Source organism: Pipistrellus kuhlii, unplaced genomic scaffold, assembly GCF_014108245.1.
Source record: "Pipistrellus kuhlii isolate mPipKuh1 unplaced genomic scaffold, mPipKuh1.p scaffold_m20_p_18, whole genome shotgun sequence".
Lineage (NCBI taxonomy): Eukaryota > Metazoa > Chordata > Mammalia > Chiroptera > Vespertilionidae > Pipistrellus > Pipistrellus kuhlii.
In genome coordinates, this window is record NW_023425493.1 from 24,789,914 (window position 1) to 24,808,729 (window position 18,816).

An 18,816-nucleotide genomic window follows, 5' to 3' on the forward strand; every position below is an offset into this window, starting at 1 on the left:
CCCAGACTCGTGCCTATTATCGTGTAGGTTACCAATCTGCCCACAACCAAGATAGATTTCTCCCCACACGGATTTCACTTTAATAAGAGGATTCGTAACCATCTTTCTCCGGGGCTGGGCCCGCCAGGGAGGTCACACCCCAGCCGCCTCGGCTAAAGCCCGGCGCCTCGAAATCAGCGAGCGTCCAATCGGCAGACGTCTTCACCGGAACTTCTTTGCCCCACGACCGGAAGAGGCCGTGCGTAAGGGCGTTGGGGGCGGAAGTGACGGGAAGGTGGTTGTGCGATAGTTGGCGGGTGGTGGAGCAGAGCTGGTCGCCATGTCCGCGGGGAGCGCGACACATCCCGGAGCCGGCGGGTAAAGCTCCGCGGGCGAGGGCGCCGCGGCGGCGGGGGGGCGCGGGGGCGGCGGGGCACCCCGGGGAGCCGCGGTGGGTGGAGGGGCGCTTCGGGGGAGGGTACGATGGGGGGGCCTGGTTGTTGGGCAGGGAGGTGAGCAGGCCTGCGGCCCCGGAGAAAGGCCGGCGGGGACCAGAGGGGAGAGGAAAGCAGGGGCTTGGGAAGTGCGGGCCCAGGGGAAGGCGAACATGGGGGCTTGTGGACAGACTTGATACGGAGGACGGAAGAGAAAGGAAGTAGATTCTGGAAAAGGGTTGAAAGAAGTGAGGATTTGGGAAAATAATGCAGTAATGGTAAGATGGTGACTTAAAGCCCCGGTCGGAGATTCGAAGGTGTAAAGGGAACGTGATAGAGGGAAAAGGGGGTGCCAAGGCATACGAAGGGGAAAACAGTATTAAGGGCCTGTTATTTTTCTTTTACTTATTGTAGGCGCCGCAGCAAATGGGACCAGCCAGCTCCAGCCCCAGCCCCAGCCCCCCTTCTCTTCCTCCCGCCGGCGGTCCCAGGTGGGGAGGTGGCCAGCAGCGGGGCAAGTCCTGGGGGCACCACAGCTGCTCCCTCTGGAGCCTTAGATGCTGCTGCCGCTGTGGCTGCCAAGATCAATGCCATGCTCATGGCCAAAGGGAAGCTGAAACCAACTCAGAATGCTGCTGAGAAGGTATTTGTTAAGTTGAAGGGAACTCTGCCAATTGCAATTTAAGAGGGTTATTTTGTAATCAATCATGTGTATTAATGAAGGAGAAAACGGGTACAGTCATTTAAAGATCACTTCGTTTTTGTTTTTGTTTTTAAACATATTTTTATTGATTTTGTACAGAGAGGAAGGGAGAGAGATAGTTAGAAACATCGATGAGAGAGAGTAATCGATCAGCTGCCTCTTGCACACCCCCCACTGGGAACATGCCCGCAACCAAGGTACATGCCCTTGACCGGAATCGAACCCAGGACCTTTCAGTCCCCAAGCCAACGCTCTATCCATTGAGCCAAACCGGTTTCGGCCTTCGTTTTGGAATGTATCAGAAGTTTTGTCATTTGTTTTGACGAGGCAGTTCTGGTTGGGTTGATTACATTTGTGGACCAAGTACGAGCTTGTTTTGTCTGTGTTAACTTAGTTCAGCTTAAGTTTATCTAGTCATGTGCATTTTCCTTAAAGTCACAGGAGTGCCGAAACCGGTTTGGCTCAGTAGATAGAGCGTCGGCCTGCACACTGAAAGGTCCCGGGTTCGATTCCAGTCAAGGGCACATACCTTGGTTGCGGGCACATCCCGGTAGGGGGTGTGCAAGAGGCAGCTGGTCGATGACACTCTCTCGATGTTTCTAACTCTATCCCTCTCTCTTCCTCTCTGTAAAAAATCAATAAAATATATTTTTTAAAAATAGTATCAGGGTTCTAATTAAAAAAAAAAGTCACAGGAGTTCAAATAAATCAAGTAGACTTTCAAATGTCTCTAATAATCTATAGATGAAGCTTTTTAAAATTCATTTTTGTTTTAATTGATTTTAGAGGAAGGGGAGAGAAAGAAACCTCTACTTGTTGTTACACTTATTTATGCATTCACTGGTTGATTCTTGTATGTTTGCCTTGACCAGAGATTGTACCCAAAATCCTGGTGTATTGGATTAGATTAGACTTTTAAAAAATATATATATATTTTATTGATTTTTTACAGAGAAGAAAAGAGAGGGATAGAGTTAGAAACATTGAGGAGAGAGAATCATCAATCAGCTGCCTCTTGCACACCTCCTACTGGGGATGTGCCCGCAACCAAGGTACATGCCCTTTACTGGAATCGAACCTGGCCGCAGGCCGATGCTCTGTCTACTGAGCCAAACTGGTTTCGGCTGGATTAGATTAAACTTTTTAATGACTGCCTAACCAAAGTGCAATTATACAAGAAATAAAAGAATAATTTATAGATAGATGTTTTTGTCGTCTTTACACAAATTGAGGAAATTATTTGAACATTTTATAAACTCCCTTACAGCTAGAATGGATCTGAACTTGGAAAACTTGAACTTACTAGCCATAGAATGCAAGAATCTTTTAGGATAATGAATATATACCGACTGTATTGCCAGAATGTATGCTTTGCACTTAAAATAAATCCTTACAACAATTCAGTGAAATGAATTATTGTCACTAGTTTATTGGTAAGGAAATGTAGGCTCATGAATGTCAAGTAACTTGTCCAACATCTGTAAGTGTTGGCACAGTCATCTGCTTCAGAGTCCCTTTGGACTATTGGATGTTTGGCTTTTTCTTGAAAGCCTGAGAGTTGTAGAGTTCAGTGTATTCCAAGGCAGCCCATTTCATTGGAATTATAATTTTTATAAGGGCTTTTGGCTTAAATTTGCCATCCTTGTGAAGAGATGAGTTCTGTGTTTGAAAATGCAGTGAATGTGAGGTTATGGATTTGTTAATTAGCATGTTTGTGGCAACTGCTTCACAATGTATACATAGAGTAAAACATCAAGTCGTGCATCTTAAATATATACAATTTTTATATTTTAATTATACCTCAATAAAGCTGGGAAAAAAGAAAATTATGTTCTTTGTTAGCCTTCTAATTTATCAGTAGATAACATTAACAGAATGTTTATTTGGTTTGCAAAGATTGTATGAGTCAACTGTCTATTTCTAAGGTCTACAAGGAAATATTTTTTAAAAACGCTGATGAAGGAATGCTCTGAATATTAAAATTCTTAATACTGATATTAATCACTTAGACTCATTTTTTCTCTAACAACTAATTTTTAAAAAATATATATTTTTTTATTTCAGAGAGGAAGAGAGAGAGAGAGGGAGAGAAACTCAATGATGAGAGAGAATCACTGATCGTCTGCCTCCTGCATGCCCCCTCCTGGAGGGTCAAGCCCGAAATTCAGGTATATGCCCTTGACTGGAATCGAACCCAGGACCCTTCAGTCTGTAGGCCGCTGAGCTAGAGGTCACTTAACATTGTGTCATTAGGATTCCGTGAGATAAGATGTATAATGCATGCTGAAGAGGGTTAAACAAAGGTAGGGAATGTGTACTGTGTCTATTTAGTGTGTCTCCAGATTTCAGGGTCTTATTATATTTGGCTTTTGACCCACCCTTCCTTAAGAGAGTAATGGGGTGGAATGTTAATTAGATATAATTTAAGGGTGATTTTTTAAGTTGATTTTAGAGAGAAGAGGGGAGAGAGAGAGAAACATTGATTGGTTGCCTCCCACACTTGCCCACAGCAGGGATGGAGCCCACAGTGTTGCTGTGTGCCCTGACTGGGAATCAAACCCATCACCTTTTGGTGTACGGGAAGATGCTCCGGCCAACTGAGCCACACCGGCCAGGGCCAACTTAAGGGTTTTGATATTGAAAGATTCAATTAGTTGAATTTGATACGTTGTGGCCATAGTGTTAACACTTAACGTGTAAGGCTACTTCCCATTATACAGGTGTTACTTTTTGTGAATTGTATGTTGCACTCTACCCTGTATTTATATACATGGTTAGCTAATTGAGCTGCAAAGCATTATGACTTGGCCCTTCTGATTCATAGAGTTTCTGTAACTATGTGGTCATAAAAATGCACACATGGCCAAGATTGTAGAGAAATCTGATGGCAGCCTTCAAGAAAATTGATTGTACTTGCTATCATTTTAGTGAGGTTTTTAAATGTTTATTTTTAAAATACATTTTTGTTGATTTCAGAGAGGAAGGGAGAAACATCAATGATGAGAATCATTGATAGGCTGCCTCCTGCATGCCCCTCCTGGGAGTCGATCCTGAAACCTGGGCATGTGCCCTGACCAGGACCTCTCGGTTCATAGATGGACACTCAATAGTGAGGTTTTATTTGCATGTTATTTCACTCGTGAAGAATGACCAAGGAGTGTTTCCAAGTATATTTGTAGGCAGGTAAATGGGAACTTGGGAAGGTATATTTTTAAATTTGGGAATTGAAGAGTTATTTCATCATGTAAACTTTTTAATCTGATTTCTCTTTGTAGCTTCAGGCCCCTGGAAAAGGCTTAACGAGCAGTAAAAGCAAGGACGACCTGGTGGTAGCTGAAGTAGAGATCAATGATGTGCCTCTCACATGTAGGAACTTGCTGACTCGAGGACAAACTCAAGACGAGGTATGGAGATGTTGGGCTTTGGGGAATGTGGGTGGATGTGGTTTCAGAAAAATAAAGACTGCTAAATAAGGACAGATATGAATCAGATATTTATTACTGTATTTGGGTCATTCTCTCCAAAGTTGGGGTTGGGTTTGATTTAACTGCAGTTTAACTTCTGAGAGATAGTAAAAAAAAACAAACAGAAATAGCTCTGTGTGAATTCCTGGGGTGGTCTGAGTAAGAAACAATGGAACTCGATTTTCAGATAGCAGAGAGAACTCATTTCCTCCTTATTGATGGAATGGATAGATGGGGGAAATCTATCTTGCTACCTGTCATTGAAGCCAATCAATTGCCACATCATCTTTTTAATAGAAAATTTCCTTTTCAGATCAGCCGACTTAGTGGGGCTGCAGTGTCAACTCGAGGGAGGTTCATGACCACTGAGGAGAAGGCCAAAGTGGGACCAGGGTGTGTATGCATAACTTTTACTTTGGGGAAGGGCCGAGTATATGACTCACATTAGCTTAATATCTTATTCTTAGGGAGTATATGTAAGTGCTTGATTAGTATCTTATGCAGTAGCTACTTTGGTTAATAGATACATACCTATGTATATGTGTATATGCTTTATTGCAGAATTCAGGACATCTTCAATAGATTCAAGAAATGTTGAAGTTATTCTTTTTCTTATTGTGCTATGTTTCTCTCTCTTTCTCTCTCCCTCTCTCTCTCTCTCTCTCTCTCTCTCTCTCTCTCTCTCTCTCTCTCTCTCTCTCTCTCTCTCTCTCTCTCTCAAACACTCAAACAAGTACTTGCCCTTGCCTGGGAATCCAACCCAGTACCTTTGGTCCACTGGTGGCTGTTCTAACACAGGGGTGGGGAATGTTGGTCTGAGGCTTGTGAAATCATTTGGTCTGGCCCTGCTGAGGCCTTAGTAGTGAGTTAATTAAATGTTTAGCCAAATATAGCAGGCTAATTTTTTTTTTCTTTTTTCTTTTTTATTAAGGTATTATATGTGTACATACCTTACCAGTCCCCACCTCCCCCCACTCCCATACATGTCTTCCCTCCCCAGAGTTTTTCTTCCATTGGTTGTGCTTATATGCATGCATACAAGTCCTTCGGTTGATCTCTTATCTCCCCCATATCTCCCTCCCCTCCCCGCTGTAATTTGACAGTCAGTCTGTTAGCAGGATAATTTTTAAGTTGATCATTTTGTATGGCCTGTGAATGATGTTATAAATATCCAAATGGCCCTTTGCAGAAAAAAGGTTCCCCAACTCCTGTTCTAACCCAGCCAGGGCTAAACAATTTAAAAATATATATATATTTTATTGATTTTTTTTTTTTTTTTTTTTTACAGAGAGGAAGTTAGAGGGATAGAGAGTTAGAAACATTAGTGAGAGAGAATCATTGATCAGCTGCCTCCTGCACACCCCCCACTGGGGATGTGCCCGCAACCAAGGTAAATGCCCTTGACTGGAATTGAACCTGGATCCGCAGGCCGAATCTCTATCCACTGAGCCAAACCGGTTTTGGCAGGGCTAAACAATTAAAAAAAAAAATTTTTTTTTTAATTGTTTGAAAGATTACAAATAGTAGTACATATGTCTCCTTTCCCCCCCCTTTGATCTCCCCCCAACAATTTTAAAAAAATCAAGACTCCTTAATGGCTCTGATGATGATAAGTTGTAGGTTATCAGTTTAGTTTCGTCTCTTTCAGTATTCAGTTTTATCTTTAAAAATATATATGTATATTTTATTGATTTTTTTTTTTTTTTAGAGAGGAAGGGAGAGGGATAGAGAGTTAGAAACATGGATGAGAGAGAAACATCTACCAGCTGCCTCCTGTACACCCCCTACTGGGTTGTGCCCGCAACCAAGGTACATGCCTTTGACTGGAATTGAACCTGGGACCCTTCAGTCTGCAGGCCGATGCTCTGTCCACTGAGCCAAATAGGTTTCGGCTTCAGTTTTATTTTTTTAATCCTTACCTGAGGATTGGTTTTTATTGATTTTTTAGAGAGAGAAAAGGAGAGAGACAGCCATCCATGTGAGAGAAAAACATTGATTGGTTGTCTCCTGTACATGTGCCATCTGGGAATCAAACCCACAACCTAGGTATGGGCCCTGATTGGAAATCGAACTTGCAACCTTTTGATGTATGGGACAACACTCCAATCAAGTGAGCCACCTGGCCAGCGCAAAACAACATGTTTAGCATTTGCTTAATCATTTCTCCACTGTTAAACCATGCTCTTAGAAATTAGCAATAGCATTCCTATGTGTGGTTTAGCTTCTTTGACTTATTTGGAAGGTTTAAATATTATAAATTAGCTTTGGTGACTCATTTAGCTCCTCCTTTGATTATTACCAGTTTGGGCTCATCAATTTATTTTTCTCTTTATAGGGATCGTCCATTGTATCTGCATGTTCAGGGCCAAACACGGGAATTAGTGGACAGTAAGTAATGTTTTTGGCTCATACCACTTTTTGTGAAAAGCAAAGGACAGGGATGTGTGTAGTACTGTTTATGAATGCATGAATATACATAGGGGTTTAGAAAGGCTGGGAGCCAGACATTTGGGTTACCTATAAAATGGGTTAATATTTAATAAGTATTGGCCTGTGTTTATCATTGGGTACTAGTCAGTTCATTCAGTTCTTTAGTATAGTATTTTACTCTGTGCTTTTCCCTAGGAGCTGTAAACCGAATCAAAGAAATTATTACCAATGGGGTGGTGAAAGCTGCCACGGGGACAAGTCCAACCTTTAATGGTGCAACGGTCACTGTCTATCACCAACCAGCGCCCATTACACAGCTGTCTCCGGCTGTTAGCCAGAAGCCTCCCTTCCAGTCAGGGGTATGTTTGGTGGCGAGATCATTAACAGCTTTATTGTTTCTATAAAAATGACATATGCCAAATAACACAAAGTATGAAGAGAGGAGTAAAATCCTTAAAGTTACCATTATTGATATCAGGTTAGTGGACCAATTTAGGTGTCCAAGACATAGTAGTGAACATTTGAGCACACAGCTCTTCCTTTTGACACATTCAAGAAAAGGGGTTCTGATAGATCAAAGCGTATGCTTGTTGTATATTTAAAGTTAGTGGTTTGAATTTATATTTGTAAACCTGATGGCAACTGGAGGACTAAGAAGGCTGAGTCTGATGAAGCAAGACTCTGCTGATACAATCCTCCTAAAAAAAAAAAGGGTTGTAGAGAGCAGCCTTTATTGGAGAATATAATAGGGCTGACTGTACTACCCAACATTCTACGCCAGCTTTACAGGAAACTGTCTTTGGTATAATTTCTCACATATCAGTTGGGAAGAACTGGGAATGCTTATTCAGTATTGAATTGGAGTTTTCACCTCTTGGATAGGTTTTGCTGAGCAGAGAGGTAGGTATGTGAACTGGAGTTTCATTTAAATTAAGCTACCTGCTAAGGTTTATTTTAATGTCATTTTGATAGAAATTATAGGGGATCCTTATTCTGAAAGTGATTAAACATATCTGGGGAATAAAATATTTTGTATAGCCGAAACAGGTTTGGCTCATTGGATAGGGCTTGGGGACTGAAAGGTCCCGGGTTCGATTCCGGTCAAGGACATGTACCTTGGTTGTGGGCATATCCCCAGTAGGGGGTGTGCAAGAGGCAGCTGATCGATGACTCTCTCTCATCGATGTTTCTAACTATCTCCCTTCCTTTCTGTACAAAATCAATAAAATATATTAAAAAAAATATTTTGTATAATGATTTTCATGGTTGGGATTTAATTTTGTATTCTCTGTTTAACCTGATCTTTCTGTTCCTCTACAGATGCATTATGTTCAAGATAAATTATTCGTGGGTCTGGAACATGCTGTGCCCACTTTCAATGTCAAAGAGAAAGTGGAAGGTCCAGGCTGCTCCTATTTGCAGCACATTCAGATCGAAACGGGTGCCAAAGTCTTTCTCCGAGGCAAGGGGTCAGGGTGCATTGAGCCAGCATCTGGCCGAGAAGCTTTTGAACCTATGTATATATACATCAGGTATGGATGGAGCTGAGAACATTTAAATCCTTGATAACTTAGCAGTACAGATAGATAGCAGTGATTCAGAAGGAGTAAGAAAAAAATGGGCGTAATAAGTAGTACCGTGAAGGAACTTAGGTAAAAACCAGCAGTAATCACTTATAATCCTAAATAATAAAAGCCTAATATTTCAAACCGGTTTGACTCAGTGGATAGAGTGTCAGCCTTTGGACTAAAAGGTCCCGGGTTTGATTCCGGTCAAGGGCATGTATCTTGCTTGCGGGCACATCCCCCCTAGGGGGTGTGCAAAAGGCAGCTGATCGATGATTCTCTCTCATCGATGTTTCTAACTATCCCTCTCTCTTCCTCTCTGTAAAAAATCAATAAAATATATTAAAATAAAATAAAGGACAACTCTAAAAATTAAATAAAAAAGTCTAATATGCAAATCAATTGAACAGTGGAACAACCTGTGGAATGACCGGTCATTATGATGCTCTGACCACCAGGGGGAAGATGCTCAACACAGTAGCTGCCCCCAGGCTGCAGGCCCCAGGCCAGCCCAGGCGGGTGCCAGTGGGGGCCTTCCGATCACCCTGTTGGTCACCCCACAGATCAGCCCTGATCTCTGGCCAGGCCTAGGGGCCCTACCCATGCATGAATTCCATGCACTGGGCCTCTGGTTAGTAAAAATGGTTGGATTAGGAGATAAATTATCTTTTTTAGTATTCTACTCCTTGGATTTTATACAAGTCTATGATTCTAAAACGAGCTGTTATGAGCCTTCAATAACTTTGACTTAAACCTATCACAATATTTTTAAATGTCTTTTCTTTATATCACGAAGTACTATTACTCAGAGAAAGACCAATAAAATAATGTAATAATACTAGTTATAGCTTAAAGGGCCTATAACATTAGTCTGTGTCCCAGTTTTATGGTTTTCAGAAGCTTAGATTTGTGCTGCATTTACTATGTTAAGTTTACAAAGCAGCATACAGAGTGAAAACAGAATCCTGCGTCTTTATTTTTCTTGCTTTTGAATCCTTGGTTCTTAATTTTTTGCAGTCATCCCAAACCAGAAGGCCTTGCTGCTGCCAAGAAGCTCTGTGAGAATCTCTTGCAAACAGTGAGTTATATTTGTCTGGCTCATATTTATTCAGAACAGCCACTGCCATTGTAGACTGTGTCTTAGCTTATTTTCCCCACCTGTATTAGTTTCCTACGCTGCCACACAAAGTTACCACAACAAAATTGAAACAACAGAATTGTATTCTCTCAAAGTTCAGGGAGCCAGGAATCCAGAATTGAGGTGAGGGGTAGGTTGGTTCCTCCTGAAGGCTCTGGAGAATCCCTCTCACACCTCTCCTATCTGTGATCGTCTAGTCTAGGGGTGTCGAACTCAATCAGAGAAGGGGCCAAAATCTAAAATCCAGCCTAAATCGCAGTCCGAATGGTTTACTGAACAGTCATAAACTGTCATTGTGATGGAAACGCAGCGGAGTGCAGTGATGACAGCACAGTGCGGGCCACATTGCAAGGCCTGGCGGGACGGATTTGGCCCGCGGGCCTTGTGTTTGACACATGTGGTCTAGTCCTTGGCATTCCTCGCCTTATGTCAGCATAATTCCAATCTTATCTCTTCTTCTAAGGGTAGCAGTCTTTGGATTTCGGGCTCGCTCTAATCCAGTTTGACTTCATCTTAACAACTCCAAGCAAATACCTTGTTTCCAAATGAGGTCACATTCTGAGTTACAGGCAGACGTGAATATGCGGGCGTGAGGGTGGGGAGGACACACATGACACTATTCAAACCATTCCACCATTCCAGCAACTAACATTCTTTTTAAGGAAGTCATATTGCAGTCGCCAGGGGCACAGTTGACATCATTTGTCCTTCAGGAGCTATTTCAGTATGGAATTTTGAATCTATAGTACATATTTTCCCTTCTCTTGCAGGTTCATGCCGAATACTCTAGATTTGTGAATCAGATTAATACTGCTGTACCTTTACCAGGTGTGTATGTCTCAAAGTATTTATAAAATATTTTGCTAGTGATATTTATGAGTAGAATAGTGATACTTGAGGTTATACTAATTGTGCCAGGGCACCCTAGTGTTCCCTTCAATTTAGGGGAATTTGGAAAGCAGGTTGAGCCTCAGTATTTTTCTCCCCTGAAGATTAAGTTTAATATTCAGCTAAAATGTCTCATTCTGCTGCAGCTGATTAAACACTTTTTTTCTTCCCCTTCAGGCTATACACAACCCTCTGCTATAAGTAGTGTCCCTCCTCAACCACCATATTATCCATCCAATGGCTATCAGTCTGGTTACCCTGTTGTTCCCCCTCCTCAGCAGCCAATTCAGCCTCCCTATGGCGTTCCAAGCATAGTGCCACCAGCTGTTTCATTGGCACCTGGAGTCTTGCCACCATTACCTACTGGAGTTCCACCTGTGCCTACACAATACCCGATAACACAAGTGCAGCCTCCAGCTAGCACTGGACAGGTAAGATGCCAGAATATGAAACATTGAATTTGGAAAAATTGGGGTGGAAAGGTGGTGATTTTATTCAGAAATTGTATGTAATATGAGATACTGTTTTTCCTATTTTTAAAATTCAAAAATATATATTTTTTATTGATTTTTTACAGAGAAAAAGGGAGAGAGAGAGTTAGAAACATTAATAAGAGAGAAGCATTGATTAGCTGCCTCTTGCACACCTCCTACTGGGGATGTGCCTGCAACCAAGGTTCATGGCCTTGACCGGAAACAAACCTGGGACCTTTCAGTCCGCAGGCTGATGTTCTATCCACTGAGCCAAACTGGTTTCGGCTATTTTTAAAATTTTTAAAGATTAATTTAGAGAGAAACGTCAATTTTGTTGTTCCACTTATTTATACACTCATTGGTTGATTCTTTTTTTAATTTAAAAATTTTTAAATTAAAAGGCTTTTTTTTGTGTAGCTATTATTAATCTTTACTTGAGGATGTATTTTCCATTGGTTTTAGAGAGACTAAAATGGGAGGGAGGGAGGTAAAGAGAAAGGGAGGAAGAGAGAAAGAGAGAAACATTGGTGTGGAAGTGACACATTGATGGGTTGCCTCCTGAACCCTGTGCCTGGTTGCCTCCTGCATTCACTCCTACCGGGGCTGGAAATCAAACCTGCAACCCAGGTATGTGCCCTTGATTGGGGATCGAACCCGAGACCCTTTGGTGTGAGGGCCGATGCTCTAACCTGAGCCACACTGGCCAAGGCTATTGATTAATTCTAAGCCCAACTGGGCATCGAAACTGCAGCCGTGGTGCATTAGGATGGCACTCTAACCAACTAAGCTCCCCAGCCAGTTGTATCTTCTCTTACCACCAACAAACGACCTGAGTACTTTGGAATTATGTGTACATGTGTCTGCCCATCTTGAAGTCAGTTTCATAAGTCTTGCCATTTTATAGTTGTTTAGAGCAGGTGTCAGTGAACTTTCTACAAAGTACCTGATGTTAAATATTTTAGGCTTTGTAAGCCACATGGTCTCTGTCACAATTACTGCAGCTCTGCTGTTTTTGCAAAAAGCAGCTGCAGACAATACCAAACACGCGTATCCGTATGCCAGTCACACTTGATTGACAAAAATAGGTAGCAGGCCAGAATCATTGGGTGCCATACTGTGGGCCATCATGTGCCTGCACCTCGCTCTATGTAGTTTAAAAGTGCTCCAGGAGAAAGGGGCTGGCCTGTACTGCATTTCTAGATGATTGGAATGGAATTGCCATCTTAGAACTATATCATATACGGGTGTTCCTAGGCCAAGATTAAAGGGAACTTGCTGAACAAAAGGACTGTAAGTGCTGGTATTTATTTCTCGAACTGTAAGAAACTGGAATTTTAGGAAAGAAGTAGGCAGTTAGCTCATCTATATACATTATATACAGTCATTCTTAGAGGCAGGGGAGAGACTGATGAAAGAGCATGGTAATGGATTTATGGTGGGCCCTTCTCTGTGGGCTCCTCATATTGTACCCATGCCAGAGTAAACTGCTGCCTCGAACCATTGCCCAGCCTCCTTCCCTGTGGGCTGTTAGCACTGAAGAGGGTAGTACAGTATGAGACAACAAAGGACTTCTGTTGTGGTCTCTGTCATAATTATTTTACATTTAGGCAGAGAGTTGTATAGTTCTCCAGCTTTGAACCATCTTCTGTTGTAACCAGAAAGCAGTGTAGCAGAGGGAATAACAGTTGGGGTTTAGGCATAGATAGGCTTTTCCGTGTTTGAGTTGTGTGATGTGAGGATAAATACAGCCTATCCAGGCTTTGGTTTTCTTTCTATATAGAATGGGAGTAGCCCTGGCCAGTGTGGCTCAATTGGTTGGAGCGTGTCCTGGTACCAAAAGGTCGCCAGTTTGATTTCAGGCCAGAGTAGGTACCAGAGGCAGCTATCTATGTTTCTCTCTCACATCAATGTTTCTCTCCTTTCCTATCCTCTCTCTCTTAAAAAAAAAAAAGAAAGAAAGAAAGAAAGAAAGGAAGAAAGAAAGAAAGAAAAGAAAAAGAAAGACAGAGAGAGAGAGAGAGGGAGAGAGAGAGAGAGAGAGAGAGAGAGAGAGAGAGAGAGAGAAAGAAAAGAAAGAAAGAAAGAAAGAAAGAAAGAAAGAAAGAAAGAAAGAAAGAAAGAAAGAAAGAAAGAGATCTGCCCTAGTTGGTTTGGTTTGGTAGATAGAGCATCAGCCTGCAGCCTGAAGGGTCCCAGGATCGATTCTGGTGGAGGGCACATGCCCCCATTGCGGGCTCAATCCCCAGTAGGGAGCATGTAGGAGGCAGCCAATCAATGATTCCTCATCATTGACTGTTTCCTTTTTAAAATATATATAATTTTATTGATTTAAGAGAGGGAGGGAGGTTGGGGGAGAGAGAGGAGAGAGAGACACAGACATCAATAATGAGAGGGATCATTGATCTTCTGGGGATCAAGCCTGCAACCCCAGTATGTGCCCTGACTGGGAATCCAACCATGACCTCCTGTTTAATTGGTTGATGCTCAACCACTGAGCCACGCCTGCCACAATCTGAGCATGTGCCCTTGACTGGAATGGAACCTGAGACCCTTCAGTCCACAGGCCGATGACACTCTATCCACTGAGCAAAACCAGCTAGGGCAGTAACAGAGTGTTGTTGCTTGATAACTTCTGAACTAGATAAGTGGCTGGAGTTTTTGTTTGTTAAAGGTCATGTTTGCTCCTAATAGACCCAGGAACTAAAACGGGTCTACACCAATCAGCTGCCTCCTACATGCCCCCACCAGATCTATTTCCAGTCAGGGCACATGTCCAGATTATGGGCATGATCCCCAGGATGGGGCTTGTAGGAGGCAGCAGATTGGTGTTTCTGTTCCTCTTCTTTCCTCTCTCTAAAATCAATAAAAGCATATTTTTAAAAATTATGCATTAAGGAAACTAGATGAGAAAGGATTAAGTACTAGAAAGTGATTCATGTGCTACCTACTGATCATTAAAGTATATTATAATCATTGTTTACTTCTTCATTAGTTGGGGATTCTCACACTTTCCCCCCCCCTTGGTTTGTTTTTGTCCCAGAGTCCGATAAGTGGGCCTTTTATTCCTGCTACTCCTGTCAAACCTGCCTTGCCTGCCGGCCCCCCGCCCCCGCCCCCGCCCCAGCCCCAGCCCCAGGCCCCACTCCCAGCTCAAACCCAGGCACAGAAGAGGAGGTTCACGGAGGAGCTACCCGATGAACGAGAATCTGGACTTCTTGGATACCAGGTTAAATAAAATATCCTGTCTTACTTTCCTAATCTTATTCTGTATTCTCCCTTTAAGTAAAGATAAATTCACATGTATATCAACCGTCCTCCCAATACTAAGATTTCCATTTTCTGGAATCTACTTAGGTTAGATTTTTATCCTTGGGGGATTAATTTAAAGCAAGAGTTGATTCCTCCTGAGTGGGTATTGTCCTTGGGCATACAAAGCCTTCCACCTAGAGAAGTCTCTGACTAGCATCAAAGGAATTCTGTGAAATTCTGGACTTCTCTTATTCATACACTGGCAAGCCTCTAATACTTCTTACTTCCCTACTCATCTCACTGAAAGCTCATTCTGCCAAACGTGGTTTATATTTAAAACCTCGGCTTTCAGTTTTTGATGTCCTTTCTTTCCCTAAAAAAAGTGTTTCCCCCCCCCTCTTATGCCCCCCCAAAAGTGTCAGAAATGCAGTGTATCTGCATACACATAAACACAATCATTCACTAAGGAGTTTTTTTGTTTGTCTGTTTTTTAAAATTATTAAATATCAAAATATGTAGTTTGGTGCAATTTTGTTTTATCAGGAAAAGCGCCTTTCCTTTTTGCTGGAATCTTTGAAGCATTCTTTTGAAACAAACTTTGAAGTATTTTTATAGCTTATAACTAGGTTTGTACAAACCATTAAAGTTATGGGTAGTTGAAAACAGATAGATATAACATAATGAATCACCACACCCCTGACCATCCCAACAGAAAAATAATCTCTACTTTGACTATGGTTATGCTCCAAATCCCAAGGAGCTATGTAGTGCAGGTTACTGCAATTTGCCAGAAAGATGAGGCACTGACAGTTACATTAAGGAGCTAAAGTCAATACAGCAGTTGTAGATTTGCTAATGCTACTGTATTTTTCTGCTCATAGCATGGACCCATTCATATGACTAATTTAGGTACAGGCTTCTCCAGTCAGAATGAGATTGAAGGTGCAGGATCGAAGGCGGCAAGTTCCTCAGGCAAAGAGCGAGAGAGGGACAGGTAAGTTAATTGGAATGTAATTATCCTATCTAATAAAAGTGTAATATGCAAATTAACCATCTGTCACAAAATATGGCAGTGCCCGTAGCCACAAGATGGCAGCACCCAGTCATCTCAGCCCCACTGGAGTCCCCAGTCCTGGCGAGGGGAGGAGTTGGGGGGCACTGAGAGCGGGCAGCATGAGTGGCCTGGCAGAATGCTTGCTTCATTACCACAGTGACAAGGCCAGCATTCCTCGCCCAGCTGCAGAATGGCCTCTGGGCCACAGAGAGCCTCTGGGCAGGGGCTCCGAGCAGCCAGGTCCACAGAGAGCTACAGGTGCACGAATTCGTGCACAGGGCTACTAGTATATTCATATGTCATTTGTACCATTAGTGTAAATGATGATCATTGCTACAAGCTTCCATGTTCTAATGCTGAAATGAAATCACTTGGGCAAACAAGTTCCTGTTGTAGTTGATGCAATAATGGAAAATACAATGATATAACTTCCCCAGTTTTAGAGGCCGCTATACTTAGCTTTGAATAATTCCATGCTTGCTTATTCAGTCGTCTTCCTTTACCTTCATTGTATCTTGGCCATTTTTTTTTTAAAGGGTAGGCAATAGTACACAATCAAGCCATTTTGCTACTTTGAATCATAGAGTATCATGGATGGAGATACTTGAATGGGAGTCAAGCCTGCCCTCTAGTGCTTGGATTCTACCTATGTCATCGTTAGCCTTCCTAAGAGGGAGCTCACTTCCCATAACAGTTCTTTCTGTTTTTGTCCTGGCTATGTAGACAAAGCCTCATAATCTTACAACTTGAAAATAGCTTGAAATAATGGCAAATATGAACTTGAAAGGTTATCTGCAGACTGTCCTGTTAATCCCCCTTCTTATCTACAGTAGGATTTAAAATTGATTGAATTGGTCTGAAAGAGTGTTTCTCTTTTAACAGGCAGTTGATGCCTCCACCAGCCTTTCCGGTGACTGGAATAAAAACAGAGTCTGATGAAAGGAATGGGTCTGGGACCTTAACAGGGAGCCATGGTGAGTAAGGTATAACGGGGGGCCTAAGGGAGTGGCTAAGACTGGTGCTAAGCTATACATTTTCTAACCTGATGTTCATTCAGGTGCGATACATTTAGGTGTTTAATCCAACCTCTATAATCTAATGAAAACACTTTTCTTTTTATTCATATGGACAGCATATAGTTACACAGCATTTAATTTTCAACCGACGTGTGTCTAGAAAAGAGTCAGTCGACTTATATTTTATACATAACATCAGTGACATTAAAACCCTAGGAAATACTAATGATTGGTAGGTCATTTCAAAATTTTGTTGCCTTGTTATCTAAATACTTGAAGATAATCTGAAACAGAATTAAAGACCCATATCTTTGTATTGTGAACTGAGCCACGTCCCCTCTCATAGCTCTGTTGGTTGGGAATGGTCAGCCTGTGGCTATTACAAAAAAATGTTGCTTCTTAGTATCCCAGAACTCTTAAATCCTATATAAGTACATGGGAACATTTTTGTTCCTTTCATAATAAAAATGAACAGAAGAAAATTAATTTTTTTTCTTTAAACTCTTTAAAAGGTGAAGTATCAGCCTCAAAAGATGTACTTGCTAACTTTCCTTTTTTCTTTTTTTTTTCTTTCTTTTTATTTGTGTGTGTGTGTTTCTTTTTTCTTTCTCTGTTTTCTTACATGGTTCTGGTGGATTCACATTTGCTGATGCTGATGCTGTTTTTCGTGTGACCTTCAACGCATTTGGGTGACCACTGACCCTGTGACTTCAAAATGGCGTCCAACTAACTTAAAATTAACATCTTTTTTTTTTTTTTAATTAACGAATTTATGGTATTATCTTTTTTCTTGGTGGGGAATGGGGTTTGGGTTGTTTTTCTCTATTCTAGATTATCCAGTCAAGAAGATGAAAACTACAGAGAAGGGATTTGGCTTGGTGGCTTATGCTGCAGACTCATCTGACGAAGAGGAGGAACATGGAGGTCATAAAAATGCAAGTAGTTTTCCACAGGGCTGGAGTTTGGGATATCAGTACCCTTCATCACAGCCGCGAGCTAAACAACAGATGCCGTTCTGGATGGCCCCGTAGGAAACAGTGCAACAGACTTTTTGACCCTCGGTGACTCTTCTTTAGCAATAATGCATGCATTTGATTTAACAAGACTTTGGCCTGTACTGGGAACCATCGTGGACCTTTGCAGAAGTTAGAGGTGCAGAGTCTCCTTAAAAGAGTTTCATTCTTTTTAAAAGACCCTCTTTTCTTCAGTGGCATAGCATCTGTTAAAATTTACATGGGATCACAAATTCGTCTCAGAAGCTTTTTTATTTAACACTCAGTGAAATGTGCTGTGCAACACAGCATCCCATTGGGGTCATTCCTGTACACATTTGACCTGGTCTGGCCTTTCCAAATGAATTACCCCTCTTCTGATGTAGACAGTTTTATTTGTATTTTACAACTGTTTGGTCAATTTTGATAATAACTTGTTACAAACCAAGCCTTACTATTTATTAGTAGGGAAATGATTTTAAGACCATCTTTTCCTTTCAGTACTAAATCCACAAATTCCCCACCCCTATCCCATTTTTGGGTTCTTTCTGTTTTGGCAAGTGCAGTTTTACTAGTTTAAAATTGTCAGGTAGAACTGGATCCTGGGTTAAAAAAAAAAAAGTGTTTTTTTTTTTTTTTATTGTGTCTTTTTTGGGGAATGATCCAAAGATGGCACCTCCAGGCACACTTGTCTCAGATAGCCATTGCTGTTTTTATTGCTCTTCTAAGCTCTTGTCTTCAACTGGGTCAGAAAACTACTTGATCAAAAGCTGGCCAGAATTCCTCACAGAAATGAAACACAGTGGTCTGTCTCTCTCAGAACTGTTGCAGCTAAAATAGAGAGACTTGACTGCTCCCAATAGGATGGTGGACTTAGTGACTGAAATTGCAACTTGTCCTTTTTCTTGGCATTACAGGTTTTACCAAAAGAACTTTTTTGTATCAAATATTGATGTGTGAAAGTGAAGGAGCTAGTCTGCTTACTCAGTAGTTTGAGATACTGAACTGTCATTTTTGCACATTTGAATACTTTGCAGGCTGGCTTTGTATAAATGTATCCTCTGGTTTCCTATATGTTGTAAATACTTAGACCATAATGTCATTATAAATAAATGTATAAATATTCTGCTTGTGGTATCTCTGTTCTTAATTAAAATTCATAAACTGGTTTACTCATAGCACAATGACTTTGTAACCTCTCCAGAAAAACACATACATGGACCCCAACGTTTGCATACAGTTCAGAGTTTTGACTTCCCAAAGTAAACCATTAGTTCAGATGAAAAGTGTCAATGTTTTAACACTAATGGTTAAGGGGCTGCATGAATGAAACACTTTTAACGGAAATGCAGATTATTGGGAAAACATACTCAAAAAGGAAGTAGGATGGGGCAGAAGTTTCAACAGATTTCCTTGTGTCAAATTCCTTCA

General features: G+C 41.5%; 1 protein-coding gene and 2 non-coding genes across 6 annotated transcripts; all 3 read left to right on the forward strand.

Annotated features, from left to right (window-relative positions):
* The first annotated feature begins 241 nt into the window (after positions 1-241).
* KHDC4 (KH domain containing 4, pre-mRNA splicing factor) lies at positions 242-18,511 on the forward strand. 4 transcript variants are annotated; one of them, XR_004988719.2, is made up of 14 exons: positions 242-357; positions 828-1,056; positions 4,392-4,520; positions 4,894-4,973; positions 6,916-6,968; positions 7,206-7,369; positions 8,331-8,542; positions 9,593-9,653; positions 10,484-10,541; positions 10,779-11,032; positions 14,115-14,300; positions 15,233-15,317; positions 16,260-16,351; positions 17,225-17,282. XR_004988719.2 is itself a non-coding variant. In XM_036442272.2 (14 exons), exons 1-14 carry the CDS (start codon positions 320-322, stop codon positions 17,422-17,424), a joined length of 1,869 nt encoding a protein of 622 aa, XP_036298165.1. In that variant the 5' UTR covers positions 242-319; the 3' UTR covers positions 17,425-18,511. The 4 variants fall into 4 exon arrangements, 3 of the variants coding, with proteins under 3 accessions (XP_036298165.1, XP_036298167.1, XP_036298168.1); XM_036442272.2 differs by having other exon boundaries at positions 15,205-15,317; positions 17,225-18,511; XM_036442274.2 differs by having other exon boundaries at positions 16,260-17,424.
* LOC118721850 lies at positions 7,652-7,783 on the forward strand. Its single transcript, XR_004988861.1, has one exon. It is a non-coding gene; the product is annotated as a small Cajal body-specific RNA 4 (non-coding RNA).
* LOC118721846 lies at positions 12,491-12,627 on the forward strand. Its single transcript, XR_004988856.1, has one exon. It is a non-coding gene; the product is annotated as a small nucleolar RNA SNORA42/SNORA80 family (small nucleolar RNA).
* Positions 18,512-18,816: the final 305 nt, after the last annotated feature.